Below are 14,173 nucleotides of genomic sequence, written 5' to 3'. Positions count from 1 at the left end.
TGTCTGAAGACAGCTAGCGTGGACTCATATACATAAATAAAATCTTTTTTTAAAAATTAAGCAAAGAAAATCCATTAGAAGTATATGCCAATGGTTTTTACGTGTTCAGAAAGTTGTGTAATTATCCCTATTATCAGTCCATCAACTCTGAAGAAACTGTGCCCTGTAGCTTCTGGAGATTCATTCGCTAGTCTCCTTGTTTGAGGAAGGGCCCTGCAGAGCTAAAACTTGCTTTGAGCTCTGGATCTCCTGTGTCTCCATCCTAAGGTGCTGGAACTGCAGTCATGAGCCCATCACTGTCCCCCGCTCCCCCCATTAACCTGCTTCCTGTCAGATTTTGCCTGCTGTAGGTATAAAATGAGGTCCTCTAACAGGCACTTTTTCTTGACTAAAGTCTTTTACATCGATCTTTAAAAGTTGAAGTAAAGCCAGGCGTGGTGGTGCACGCCTTTAATCCCAGCACTCAGGGGGCAGAGGCAGGCAGATTTTTGAGTTTGAGGCCAGCCTGGTCTACAGAGTGAGTTCCAGGACAGCCAGGGCTACACAGAGAAACCCTGTCTCGAAAAAAAAAAAAAAGTTGAAGTAAGGCTAGGTGTGATAACACAAACCTTTATTCCTAGCAAAAACTAGACAAGCAAGATATCCCTCTAAATTCCAGGATAGCCTGTTCTGTAAGGTGAGCTCCAGGCCTGTAAGGAGAGACCCTGTCACCAAACAAAATTAAGAAAATTAAGATAGCTTTTCTTTTGTTGTTTTATTGTAGGGTTTCGTTATATAACTCATAGTACCCTGGAACTCTAGTCACCCCACCTTACCATCCTGAGTGCTAGATTGCAGGCATGAACTATTAAGACTACAAAGTTCATCTTTTAGAAGTAAATATTTTTAAAGGGGTCAGGGGGAGACTGGAGAGATGATTCAGCGGTTAAGAACACTGGGTGTTCTTCCAGAGGTCCTGAGTCCCATTCCTGGCAACCACAAGCATTTCTATAATGAGATCTAATGCCCTCTTCTGGCAGTCACACAGAAGACATAAAATACATAAATAAATACATTAAATAAATCTTCAAAAATAAGTGTATAATTCCAGCAGACAATAAGCAGGTGCAGGAGCTGCCACACAGTAAAGGCCACTGGGTCTCCATAGCAAGTTCTAGATCCCCTGGGACTCCAGAGTGAGACAAAATGGTCACAAAGACAAAAAAAAAAGTGTAGCTTTAATTGTCATACATATATAATGTGCAAAGATCAGAACTATCAATTCTGGAACTGTTCACTCCCTCAGAGAGACTCTGTCTGATAAGCACTCTCCTCTTACCTATAGTGGTGTAGCCAAAACAGCCAGCCTCTGGAGTGGTTAGATGTCTGAGGTAGTGGATCTCAACCTCTATAATTCTGCAACCCTTTAGTCCAGTTCCTCATGGTGTGCTGATCCCTCAACCATAAAATTATTTTTATTGCTACCTCATAACTGTAATTTTGCCACTGTTATGAATTGTAATTTAAATATCTGTGTTTCTGATGGTCTCAGGGAAACCCTTGTGAAGGTCATTTGATCTACCCAAAAGGGTCACGACCCACAGGCTGAGAACCATTGCTCTAAAGGACTAAAAGCAGAGTGATCGATTCCCATTTCAGGCTTCCAAATATGTGCGTGTGAACTCCCATGCACGTGTGTGCAAGCACACACAAACTCAGGAACTTGCTATGTAGACCAAGTTAGTAATGAACTCTTAAAGATAAGCCTGCCTCTGTCAATGGAATATTTGGATCATGCCTGGCCCAAGAGGGAGGCAGGCGTGGGGGGGGAGGGGGATATTTTTAAATAGGACTGAAACCTGCAGACTGAAACCTGCAGACATGTCCAACCTTTTGATACTGCCACACAATTCATGCTTCAGAACTATATAATCAGGTTATGAAAAATGCAAAGACAACCTCAAGTTTTAAATAAGTTTATTATCTTGTGTTGGGTCACACACATAGCTGCGCTGGAGCACCAGTGACCCTCAGGCCAACTCACTTGGTAGAGAAACAAAGGGAACAAAGAGAAGGGAGTGAGAAAGGAGACAGGGAGAGTGGGGTAGAGTCCTGTGCTCAAAGCATCATCTGTCCTTGTAGGAAAATGTCCTTATGGAAGCCAGTGCAGTGCCCAGGAAGCGAAACCACTGAAAAACTTAAGGATATACATTAATTATTTAAAGCAAAAACATAATAAAAAAAAAAAGATTGCCACAGAAGCTGGGCATGGTTATGATCCCAGCAGCTGGGAGGTTGAGGTGGGTTCATTGTGACCCTGTCTCAAGAGCAAAGCATAAGTCAAAGACCCGCTAGTCTGTCTTGTGAAGTCACCTGTAGCCCAGGCTGGCCTCCACCTGGTTTTATAGCCAAAGATGGCCTTGAACTCCTGATACTTTGCCCTGCTCTTTTGTGCTGGGATTCCTGACCTGCATCACGACACTGACTAGCGTTTCCTGATGTGGGTTTTATTTCTCTGCATCTGTGTAACACGGGTTATTATTTGTCTCTGACTCAGTCATCCTGGGGATGTGAAGAGCTTTAGGTTTCCTTGAGGACCTATGGAAGACCTGTCCTGTGCTTATTAGAGAAGTGTCCTCCGTCCAGATCCTATGCCTATAGTTTTTCTTCTGACACTGCCAAGTGTGGTGGTTCACACCTTTCATCTGAGCACTTGGGAGGCAGAGGCAGGTGATTCTCTGTGAGTTCAAGGCCAGCCTAGAGAGTTCCAGGACAGCCAAGGGGGTACACAGTGAGACCTTGTTTTAAATATCAAAAGAAAACAAACAAGAAACACCCAAGGAAGAACTGCACACACACATTTGATTTTTCATTTTTCTTTCTTTCTTTTTTTTTTTTTTTTTTTCAAGACAGGGTTTCTCTGTGTAGCCCTGGCTGTCCTGGAACTCACTTTGTAGACCAGGCTGGCCTCAAATTCAGAAATCCACCTGCCTCTGCCTCCCAAGTGCTGGGATTAAAGGCGTGTGTCACCACGCCCGGCTTGATTTTTCTTATAAACATATCTGACTCTTTGGAGAAAGAGTTTTTTTTTAAAGATTTATTTATTTTATTTATATGAGTACACTGTAGCCATACCAGAAGATCCCATTACAGATGGTTGTGAGCCACCATGTGGTTGCTAGGAATTGAACTCAGGACCTCTGGAAGAGCCTCTTAACCACTGAGTCATCTCTCCAGCACCAAGAGATTTATTATTGTTTTTGTTTGGATTGTGGTTTTCAGAGTCTCATGTGGTCAAGGCTGGCCTTGAATTGTTGATCCTTTTGTCTCAAGTTTTGGTCTACAGGCCTGTCACCCTGCTGCAATTAGAGGCATGCACTATTACTCCCAGCCTGGAATCAAATCCCCTGGTATTGCAGTTTGCAATGGTAGTAAACCAACATGTGGGTGCTGGGAATTAAATCTATATCCTTCACAAGAGCAATGAATACTCTTACCCGCTGAGTCATCCCACCAGCCATTAAATAAATTAATTCTCATGAACAATAAATAAAAATGAAAAATGAGTGAACTGGAGAGATGGCTCAGAGGTTAAGAGCACTGACTGCTCTTCCAGAGGTCCTGAGTTCGAGTCCCAGCAACCACATGGTGGCTTACAACCATCTGTAATGAGATCTGGCGCCCTCTTCTGGTGTGTCTGAAGACAGCTACAGTGTACTTACATATAATAAATAAATAAATCTAAAAAAAAAAAAAAAAAAAAAAGAGCACTGACTGCTTTTCCAGAAGTCCTGGGTTCAATTCCCAGCAACCACATGGTGTTCCACAACCATCTGTAATGAGATCTGGTGCCCTCTTCTGGCTTGCAAGCATACATGTAGGTAGAAGAAGAACACTGTAAATAAATGAGTCTTTAAAAAAATAAAAAATAAGAATGGTGAACGTTGCCACGTATGGTCGAGGCAGTGTACACCTTTAACTCCAGCACTTGAGAGGCAGAGACAGGCTAATCTCTGTGAGTTTGAGGCCAGCCTGGTGTACAGAGGGTGTTCCAGGGCATCAGGGCTACACAGAGAAAGCCTCTCTGGAAAAGAAAAAGAACACAACAACCACCACCACTGCACCCCCCCCCCCCCGCACCTCCACCCAAAAAAGAAACAACAACAACAACAACAACAACAACAAAACTCTCATTGCCTGCTGGATAAGATGGTGCACACCTGTAATTCTAGCACTTGAGAGGCTCAGGCAGGAGGATCACCATCAGGTGGAGGTTGCAAAGCCAGTACCAGGCCAGCCAGGATTACACAGTGAAACTCTCAAAAATATCATCGGGCTGTACAGACGGCTCGTCTTAAGAGTACTTAGTGCTCGTGCAGGCCCTCAGGCCTGTGTTCAAGGTTGGTTCCCAGTGCCCATGTCAGGTGGCTAAGGACTAAAATTCAAATCCAGGGCATTGGGCATCTCTGCCCATCAGTCCTGCATGCACTCACATGTACCTACCCATAAACAGACGCATAAACGTAATTTTAAAAAACACAAAATAAAAACAAGCCTTCAAAAATGATAACAACAAGGCAAAAGCAAATCTTGTTAAACCTGTGAAAGTGATTTCTTGTTTTCTAAGCTTTTTATTTGGGGCTCTTTTTTTTTTCTTTTTCTAGACAGGGTTTCTCTGTATAGCCCTGACTGTCCAAGAACTCACTTTGTAGACCAGGCTCAGAAATCTGCCTGCCTTTGTCTCCCCAGTGCTGGGATTAAAGGCGTGTGCCACCACGCCCAGCTTTATTTGGGGCTCTTGTATGTCTTTTGTGAAGTGTTTTGAGTTGCTGCTACCATATACATAGTGTCAAGTACTTTTTTTCTCCTTCCTTTCTGCGTAGGAATGTCCGATTCTCCGCGTTTTTTGTTTTTTTGTTTTTCTCAAAGAGAAAGGATGAGATTACCAAGGGCTTCAGTCTCCTGTCCTTAGTTTTCGGGAGACATTTTCTTCCGGGGTTGGGGGGTTGGGTGGGGGTAGGGATGGGTGATGAGGAATCTTTTCTTGGGCGTTCTCCACAGTACTACAACTCCCAGCAAACACCGCGCGGTCCGTCTTCCAGCCACGGAGCGGGGAAACCTGGACTGCCGTTGGTTCTAAGGCAGAGCGCCGCCAGAGACTGGTGCCAAGACCCACTCCTCCTAAACTAGCCTCAACACTCTGACCCCCGCGGAGGCCCTGCAGACCCAGCAGTTCGTCCTTGGCATGTGGCTGGCCTCCTGTCTCCCCGCCTCCTTGTTCCGGGTTTCTTTTCAGTTTCCCGCGGAACCGTCTCTTGAAGACAACCAACCGCGGCCGAGAGTGTTGCAGCTTGGCCAACCACAGGCGCGGTGGGTGGTGGCGGGGACTGAGAGGTGGGTTTCTGGTCAGGGAGAGCAAGCCCGGCTGCGACCCGGGGGGAGTCCGGTGGGGTGCAGAAGTGGCTTCTTGCGGTTAGGGTGAAGACACCGGTGGGACCAGCCTCCACCCATGAAAAGACCCCTTCGGGTAACAGTGATCTACCTCGGCGACAATGTCCAGCCAGGTCATTCCAGCCCTCCCCAAAACATTTTCCAGTAGCCTGGACCTGTGGAGGGAAAAGAACGACCAGCTTGTTAGACAGGCTAAGGTAATGTGGTTGCTGGGACTCTCACCTTGTACCCTCAAGATGTCAGAAAGCGGCTTTGTAATGATCTCACCCTAGTCTAGGGGGAAGGAACAGAGCTTGACCTCCGTCCTTAGAAACAGAAGTGACAGGAATATGTGTCCCTCCCTGTCTCTGTTACAAGGGAGAAAGACTGATCCTTAATGCCTCCCTACATAATTTCAGCAACTCACCAGGGATTCTCGTCCCTCTCTGAGGCGACAGCAATCGGCCCAAGACACACTGGAAGGGCTTAGGGAACTCCTCCTCACTCTACAAGGTAAGAACGACCTTCCAGAAGGTTCAGTTCCCCCCTCAGACCACCCCGCAAATCACCAGCATTCAAAGATGAGCTTCTTTTACGAGGTTCTAGGATTGAGGTGATTTTCCTAGGGCTTATGGAGTCCTGCGTAAAGCCCAGAAGAGACTGGGTGGGATTGTCTTTCAGTAGCTTAATTCCTTCTTCTTTTCACACACACACACACACACACACACACACACACACACACACACACACACACACAGGAACATTTGAAGAGGTGATTTTCAGGAGATTTAGAGAACTTCCTGCTCTTTCCAAAGTTGTCTGAGCAAAAACTGAATTCCTTCTTGAAGCCTTGGTTGGAGTGGGGTTGGTCTCTGGGTTGGAAACCATTTGGGCTGTGTTTCATGGGACAGCCTGTGAGACCAGCATCCTGTCGCTCCAGGACTCCCTGCTGCTGTCCCCGCTCTCCCCTTGGAGCTGACTGTCCTCTGTAATTGTATAATCCTGAGGGCTAGCCTAGTCCAGGCTTTCACTGAAGATCTTACCCAGGATCTTCAAAGGGGCCTCGAAAGAGGTAAGGTCTCCTCTGCTCCTGGTAGTTTCAGTTTGGATTTAGGGATGAGGCTGGGGGGTGAGAGGAACATCTGTCCACGGAGACAGATGTTCTTTTCTAATCCTCTGTATGTTCCTCAGACTAGGCAGGTGTATTATTGTAGTCTTTGGGCTCTTTCAGAAAGGAAAACCCAGAGAGTATAGGGAGATGAGAGATGGGTGTGTGTGTGTATGTGTGTGTGTTTGTGCTTTACAGTGCTGGAGGCCCAGCATCACCTGGAGCCCAAGTCACAGCAGGGACTCAAGGAGCTGTGGCACTCTGTCCTCTCTGCTTCCTCCCTTCCACCGGAGCTGCTGCCTGCCTTACACTGCCTGGCCAGCCTTCAAGCTGTCTTCTGGATGAGTACCGACCACCTGGAGGACCTGACCTTGCTGTTACAAACCCTAAATGGCAGCCAGGTAACTGGGGAAATGAAGATGAATGTACCTCCCCACACCCCCAAATCTCCTAGGGCTTCAGACATGCTAAGCAAGCACTCTACCTTTTCCATCTTCCCTTCCTGCCCATCTTCCTGTTTTCTAATGTAATTTTATGTGTTTGAGTGTTTGACTTGAATATATGTATGTGTACCATGTTTGTGCCTGGTACCCATGGAAGTCAGAAGAGGGGGTTGGATCCCCTGGAACTGGAGTTAAAGAGCCACTAATTGGGAGCCATCATGTAGATGCTAGGAACTGAAGTTGGGTCCTCTGTAAGAATAAGTGCTCTTAACCACTGAACCATTTCTCTAGTCTACTTCCACTTTACAACACACACACTTTTTTTTTTTTTTGGAGACAAGGTCTTACTATGTAGCCTTAGACCAGGAGGGCTTCAAAGACCCACATACCTCCGTCTCCTAAGTGCTGGGATTAGAGGTGTGCACCACCATGCCAGGCTGCCCACTTTGTTTTGGGGACAGGCTCTAACTGTGTACCCCGGCTGCAAACTTACTGCATTCCTTCTAGCGCAGCCACAGCCTCCAGTGCTGAGATTTATAGGTGTGGACCACCACACCCAGTCCTCAACTCTTTTTATTTTCTATTTGAAGATAGAACCATAAGTTGTCCAGCCTAGTCTAGCCTTGAATTCATTCTGTAGCCAAGGTTCAAGATTTTGAACCTACAGCCCTCTTGCTTCAACATCTAGAATATGAGTCACTAGGACAACAAGCCTGCACCACCATTCTCTGTTTATAGCATCATTATATTCTGGGAAGGCTGCTCTCATGGTTGTCAACAAACAAACCAAACCAAAACACACACACACACACACACACACACACACACACACACACACAACTAAAATAACAACAAAAGCCCCAACCAACCAAAAAAGCCCAATAGACTTTCTGAGTGACCTTGCTCTGGTAGCTCCATATTGGGGGATTTTCTTGGGTGCAATGTTTAAAATAGCTTAACGAATCCAAGTAAGGATGAAGCTCTTGGGACTGTGCTAATGCTGCCTCCCAGCCTCCGTCTTCCCATAGGAACCAGACGTGTTCCTTGTCTCATGTCCACCTGGGCATATGAGTGACAAGGAGCTCTGGTTAGCACCTTTGAGCGGTTCTCTTCCTGCTTATATCATTGCCCCACAGTTGTCTTTCTCTCACGATTGGGGAACAGTGATCAGAAGGACTCTTGGGCTCAAAGACTGGGTGGAATAGACCGTCTAGAAAGGGGATGTTTACAGGACTAGAGCCTCTTGACTGTCCTTCTCTCTCCAGACTCAGTCCTCTGAGGATCTGCTACTACTGCTAAAATCCTGGAGTCCTCCAGCTGAGGAGTCACCCGCCCCACTGATTCTGCAGGATGCCGAGAGTTTGAGGGATGTCCTTCTGACTGCATTTGCCTGCCGCCAAGGTCTAGCAATCCAAATCATGCCTTCTTTCTCTAAGGGGTCCTCTGGTCTTATGCTCTCTATACCTCCATGGAGATTCTCTGTCTTCTTGATTCCGATCATGTTTCCTGCCTTATGAATTTTTTTTTCTAAGCCTGTGTCATGGTTGTCTCCAGGCTTCCAGGAGCTAATCACAGGGAGCCTGCCCCATGCACAGAGCAACCTGCATGAAGCAGCCTCAGGTCTGTGTCCGCCGTCCGTGTTAGTCCAGGTGTACACGGCCCTGGGGGCCTGTCTCCGTAAGATGGTAAAGATAAAGCCCTAAGAATTGGGGGAAACCTTGGCATCATGCTTTGTGAGGGTAGCTGAGACTCCCATCTTTCTGTTCTCCCAGGGAAATCCACAGAGAGCACTGTTGTACTTGACTGAAGCCCTGAAAGTGGGAACAACCTGTGCCCTTCCGCTTCTGGAGGCTTCCAGAGTATATAGGCAACTAGGAGACAGAGCAGCAGAACTGGAGAGTCTGGAACTGCTGGTTGAGGTGAGGAGCATCCAGGTGTGGACACCGTGTGGAGGACTGCTGGGGTGCTCTCGTTGTGGTGACTCGTCAAGACTGGAGGATACAGATGGGTGTGGTTCACAAAGATTTAAAATTTTTTTTTTCTGTTCTTTTTTAGGCCTTGAGTGCCACCCATAGTTCTGAAACATTCAAAAGTCTCATTGAAGTAGAATTGCTACTTCCACAACCTGACCCAGCCTCTCCTCTTCATTGTGGCACACAGAGCCAGGCCAAGCACCTGCTAGCAAGTCGATGCCTGCAGACGGGGAGGTGAGGTCAAGCCCCTGCTCACCCGAGCCTCTCTTCCTACTTCTGATGCTTTCACTGGACATGTGGTTCTTTCTCACTCTCTAAAATTTTATGTATTTTTGGCATATGTGGTGTGTGTGTGTGTGTGTGTGTGTGTGTGTGTGTGTGTGTGTGTAGGGGTCAGGAGGAACCTCCCATTCTGCTATTTTGGGGTGTGTAGAAGCCAGAGGTCAACATTAGGTGTCTTCTTCTGCTGCTGTCTACTGTATTTTTTTGAGACAGGGTCTTGCGGTGAACCTGGAGTACTGTAGTTTTGGCTAGACTGGCTGGCCCCTGAAACCTTGTGATTTGCCTGACTCTGACTCCTCCCTCACCCCAAATGTTGTGTTTAAAAATGTGTATTACTTAGGTCCGGAGAGATGGCTCAGCAGTTGAGAGCACTGATTAGTCTTCCAGAGGTCCTGAGTTCAAGTCCCATCAACTACATGGTGTCTCATCTGTAAAGGGATTTGGTGCCCTCTTCTGGAGTGTCAGTAAACAAGACAGTTAGAGTAAACCAACCCTTTTTTTTTTTTTTAATTAGAGTGTATTGCTGCCCACTAGTGGTGGTGTTAGTGCACACCTTTAATCCCAGTGCTTGGGAGACAAGAGACAGGCTGATCTCTGAGTTGGAGGCCAGCCTGGTTTACAAAGCGAGTTCCAGGACAGCCAGGGCTACAGAGAGAAACCCTGTCTCCAAAAACCAAAGGCCAACCAACCAACCAAGCAAAAAACAAAAAACAAAAAAAAAAAACCTGTGTACTTGGGTTTTTACAAAGGTACTGGAGCTGTAAACTCAGGTCATCATGGTTGCATAACAAGCACTTTATATAGCTAGCCATGTCCCAGCCCCCATCTTTCTCTAGTATGACTGCTTATCCCTGTGAATAAAGCATTGGCAAGACACAGGTCTCCACTCTTAGCCTCCTGCCTTACAGCGGGACCTGAAATGGAGTCTCTTTGCTTTGAAATGTGGAAGTGTCCTTCCCCATCCATCCTGAAATGGAATAAGATCTGTACTGAGCCAAGGTTGGAGCTCTTAAACCTTGCTCTCCACTTTACACCTCAGAGCTCAGGCATCCCTCCATTAGCCACGAGAATATTCTCACTGGAACATTTTTGGGGAGCCAGGGCCCTTGAAGCTCACAGACTGACTGACTCTCCAGGGCAGAAGATGCTGCAGAGCATTACCTGGACCTGCTGGCAATGTTGCTGGGTGGCTCAGAGACAAGGGTAGGTGTGTGTCTAAGGTTCTGGGCCCTGAGGTGGGAGGGTTGGGCTCACCCCTGCCCCCTTACTTGGTCTCGCTGGGGAACCAGTTCTCTCTGCTTGATACTGGGGCCATGGGTAAAGAGCTCAGGGATGGTGACTCATGCCACTTCAAGACACTGTACCCTCTTCCCACCCCAGTTCTCCCCACCCACCTCCTCTCTAGGTCCCTGTATACCAGAGTTATGTCTGGAGGCAGCAGCAGCACTGATCCAGGCAGGCCGAGCCTTAGACGCTTTGACTGTGTGTGAGGAGCTGCTCAACCGTACCTCGTCTCTGCTTCCCAAAATGTCCTCCTTGTGGGAAAATGCCAGGAAAAGAGCCAAAGAACTGCCGTGTTGCCCAGTCTGGGTCTCTGCCACCCACCTGCTTCAGGGCCAGGCCTGGTCACAACTAAAGGCTCAGAAAGAGGCACTTAGTGAATTTAGCCAGTGAGTCCAGGAAGGCAGAGGATGGGGAGGTGCGGAGGACGATGTTCCGACTGGGACTGGGCTGGCTTACTTTATTCTTAGAGACTACCTTCATTTCTGAGCTTGGCTCTTTATTCCTGTATTTCTGTCTTTCTTCAGGTGTCTTGAGCTGCTCTTTCGGACCCTGCCTGAGGACAAAGAACAAGGTGATTTCATATTTTTTCTTCTTCTTTTCCTCCTCCTCCTCCTCCTCCTCCTCCTCCTCCTCCTCCTCCTCTTCTTCTTCTTCTTCTTCTTCTTCTTTTTCTTCTTCTTCTTCTTCTTCTTTTTTTTTTTTTTTTAACTGGGTCTCAGGTAGACAAGACCGGGATGGCCTCAAGGTTACTACTTTAGTAGAAGATGACCTTGGATTCTCCTCCCCCTCTTCCCCAAGTGCTGGCAATATACGAGTTTGCCACTGTGCCTGACTAACTTAAATTGTCAGTTTTTCTTAACTCCTGAAAGTGTTGTGCGTGGGTTCCCTTTCCATTGTACCCCAATCCATCAGCCTGGGAGACTTGAGGAGGCATGTTGCTTAGCACATGCCTTTAAACCCAATACTCCCAGTAGGGGATCTCTGAGTTTGAGACCATCCTGATTTACATAGTGAATTCTGAGTCAACCAGGGCTATGTGGGTTTTTTGTTTGTTTGTTTGTTTTGAGACATTGCTTTAAAAACAAACAAACAGTAAATTGGGGAGGACTCGAGGAGAATGGGGACTGTGGGTTTGGTGGCTATGTCTGGGATAATGGGAAGATACTTGCTGACTTGGGTGGTGGTCTCTGGGGGCAGGCTCCGACTGTGAGCAGAAGTGTAGGTCTGACGTGGCACTGAAACAGCTGCGAGTGGCTGCTCTGATCAGTCGTGGACTGGAGTGGGTAGCCAGTGGCCAGGATACCAAAGCCTTAAGTGACTTCCTCCTCAGTGTGCAGATATGCCCAGGTATGTTTACTTGAATGACATTGCTGTGTATGGGAGGTCCGAGTACAGGCTATGTACTTGGGCAGAAGTGTAAAGACAGTATTCCCAGAGAGGGGGAAGGGATAGGGTTGTACTGTATATACTGAGCTGGTACCATGTGTGCATATACAAACCAGTATGTTTGCAAGGCTCTGAGAGCTCCCTGGTCTCCCTATGTCCTCAGACACAAAGATCTGGACAATGTGGGGATGGTTTTTGTAGGGCCAGGGCCAGTTGAACACTTTGTACTAGGCAGGCAATGGCCTCTGGGGGAGGTTGGTTATAAATAATCTAGTTCTGGTTTCATGTGTGTGTGTAGAGAAGATAGTTTCTCTCTCTTAGTCCGGTTTTTTTCTTTTAAAAATGATGCCTCGGGCCCTATCAGGTTCTAAGTCTTTGTACCTTGGGGTGGGGCTCTAGGCAATAGAGATGGCTCCTTTTACCTGCTTCAGACTCTGAAAAGATTGGATCGGAAGAATGAGGCCAGTGCTTTTTGGCGGGAGGCCCACAGCCAGCTGCCACTGGAGGACGCTGCCGGGTGAGCTGAGTGCTAGCTTGGGCTGAGGGGGAGCTGGAGTTCTGTGCTTCTGAGACCTAGCTGAGGAGCAGAGGAAGGAAGGATGCAAACTCTGACGTCTTTCACTCTCAGCCATCGTCGTTCTTGTTTTTCAGGTCTCTTCCACTGTATTTAGAAACCTGTTTGAGCTGGATCCATCCCCCTAACCGCGAAGCCTTCCTTGAGGAGTTTGGGACTTCGGTGTTGGAGTCTTGTGTCCTTTAGCTTCCTTGTTTCCAGGATCTTGAACTTTGGCCTCTGTGGACTCTTTCCTTGGGGAGGGTTTTAGATCTTCTTTTTTTTGTTTTCTTCTGCCTTATCCTCTTTGGAGAGTGGCTGGAACTGATTGTTTCTAAGTAACTCTTTTGCTCCTGAGGCTGGTCCTGTGAACCTTGATCTACTTGCTACCAGTCTAGTTCCAGAGTGGTTCCATGAACAAATCACTGTCTGCTCATGGCACTTTTCTTCCTTCCTTCCTTTCTCTCTTGTGTGTTGAGTAAAATCTTCTATTTATGTCTTATCTGCTTACTACACATAGTTGAATGGGAAGGAAGGCTCATGGCAAGCTAGTTGGGTATTGGCTGTTTAAGATGCTCTATTTCCAACATCCGTCTTCTGTCTGCCTTCCCTGTCTCCCTAACTCCCCCTTCCTTCCCATTGTCTTTTTGGTAGGTTGGATTCTGGGGACTAAACTGCAGTTCCTCATAAAAATCCCCATTCCTACCCTTTTCCCACCCTGCCATCTACCGTAAGAGCTTGAGACACAAGCCTTTCTGAGGGAAAGGCTATGTTAATCCTTCTGGAGGAGCAGTTTTAAGTTACTAATTTATCCTTCTTAAGTTACTATTAAAATTTTGAATTGCTTATTTTAAGTTGTATGTGTGTGTGTGTGCCCTTGGAGGACAGAGGCAGGCTGTTGTGAACCACCTGACATGGCTACTAGGAATCCAGCCTGTGTTCTCTCTAGCTATGTTATCTAAAAGCACAGCCAACAGCCCTAGGAACCTATGCTAGGTGACAGGGAAGAAAGTTAGGTCTGGGGCATGATCTTGACAGGCCTCCTAAGGAAGAGTAGTACTTGATACTTAAGGAGGTGAGGACATGTGGTACCTGGCTTTAATCCCAGCACTTGGAAGGCAGAGGCAGGCTCTACATAGTAAGTTCCAGGACAGCCAGGGTTATGTAGAGAGGCCCTGTCTTTTTTTGTTTGTTTTTCGAGACAGGGTTTCTCTGTGTAGTCCTGGCTGTCCTGGAACTCACTCTGTAGACCAGGCTGGCCTCGAACTCAGAAATCTGCCTGCCTCTGCCTCCTGAGTGCTGGGATTAAAGGCGTGCACCACCACGTCTGGCTGAGAGGCCCTGTCTTAAAAATATTAAAACAAATGGAGTTGGGGTTGGGGAGATGTTTCTCAGAGTAACTCCATCTGTACAAACATCTCTCAGGTCAGTCTGTGTGGGTAGGAGGTGAAGGGTGAATTGAGTCAACCAGAGCCAACCAACCATCTTTTGACTATAATGAAAGTCAATGGATTGTCTTTTGGGACACAAGGACCTTAAGTCACAGCACTTGGTTGATTTTCTTGCTCTTGGGCACGACTGCATTTCTGAGTGTTCTGCAGTTGTCCTTGACTTGCATGAACCTCAGTGCTCTCCCTCCCCAGATAATATTTATACTCTATGGTAAGGAGTGTGTACTCCCAAGGCCTGAGAAACTGCAAAACCTGCATGATTACAAGAGAGTGCAAGGGCAATA

The 14,173-nt window shown here is 47.0% G+C and overlaps 1 protein-coding gene across 19 annotated transcripts; it reads left to right on the top strand.

Annotated features, from left to right (window-relative positions):
* The first annotated feature begins 5,061 nt into the window (after window positions 1-5,061).
* Window positions 5,062-13,292, top strand: Fancg (Fanconi anemia, complementation group G). Of its 19 annotated transcripts, none has more exons than XM_006538128.2 (15): window positions 5,062-5,349; window positions 5,457-5,627; window positions 5,829-5,922; window positions 6,350-6,481; window positions 6,716-6,918; window positions 8,226-8,361; window positions 8,515-8,645; window positions 8,733-8,879; window positions 9,016-9,167; window positions 10,352-10,418; window positions 10,596-10,885; window positions 11,024-11,070; window positions 11,697-11,846; window positions 12,285-12,402; window positions 12,537-13,292. In XM_006538128.2, the coding sequence occupies exons 2-15, from the start codon at window positions 5,532-5,534 to the stop codon at window positions 12,643-12,645; spliced, it is 1,872 nt and encodes a 623-aa protein (XP_006538191.1). In that variant the 5' UTR covers window positions 5,062-5,349; window positions 5,457-5,531; the 3' UTR covers window positions 12,646-13,292. The 19 variants fall into 19 exon arrangements, 5 of the variants coding, with proteins under 5 accessions (XP_006538191.1, XP_017175825.1, XP_006538190.1 ...); XM_006538127.3 differs by having other exon boundaries at window positions 5,064-5,373; XR_390334.3 differs by having other exon boundaries at window positions 5,063-5,627; window positions 10,317-10,418; window positions 10,621-10,885; window positions 12,317-12,402.
* Window positions 13,293-14,173: the final 881 nt, after the last annotated feature.

Source organism: Mus musculus, chromosome 4 (genome assembly GCF_000001635.26).
Source record: "Mus musculus strain C57BL/6J chromosome 4, GRCm38.p6 C57BL/6J".
Classification (NCBI taxonomy): Eukaryota; Metazoa; Chordata; class Mammalia; order Rodentia; family Muridae; genus Mus; species Mus musculus.
Note: the sequence above shows the minus strand (reverse complement) of the source record. Positions and strands in the feature narration are given on the sequence as shown.

What these genes read in the sequence shown, in the direction of transcription:
- Fancg (XM_006538128.2), top strand. Translation starts at nt 5,532, where the DNA reads ATGTCCAGCCAGGTCATTCCAGCCCTCCCCAAAACATTTTCCAGTAGC. An exon ending in AAACCCTAAATGGCAGCCAG is followed by an intron (nt 6,919 to 8,225) that starts GTAACTGGGGAA and finishes TTCTCTCTCCAG; the next exon opens with ACTCAGTCCTCTGAGGATCT. An exon ending in GTCTGGAACTGCTGGTTGAG is followed by an intron (nt 8,880 to 9,015) that starts GTGAGGAGCATC and finishes GTTCTTTTTTAG; the next exon opens with GCCTTGAGTGCCACCCATAG.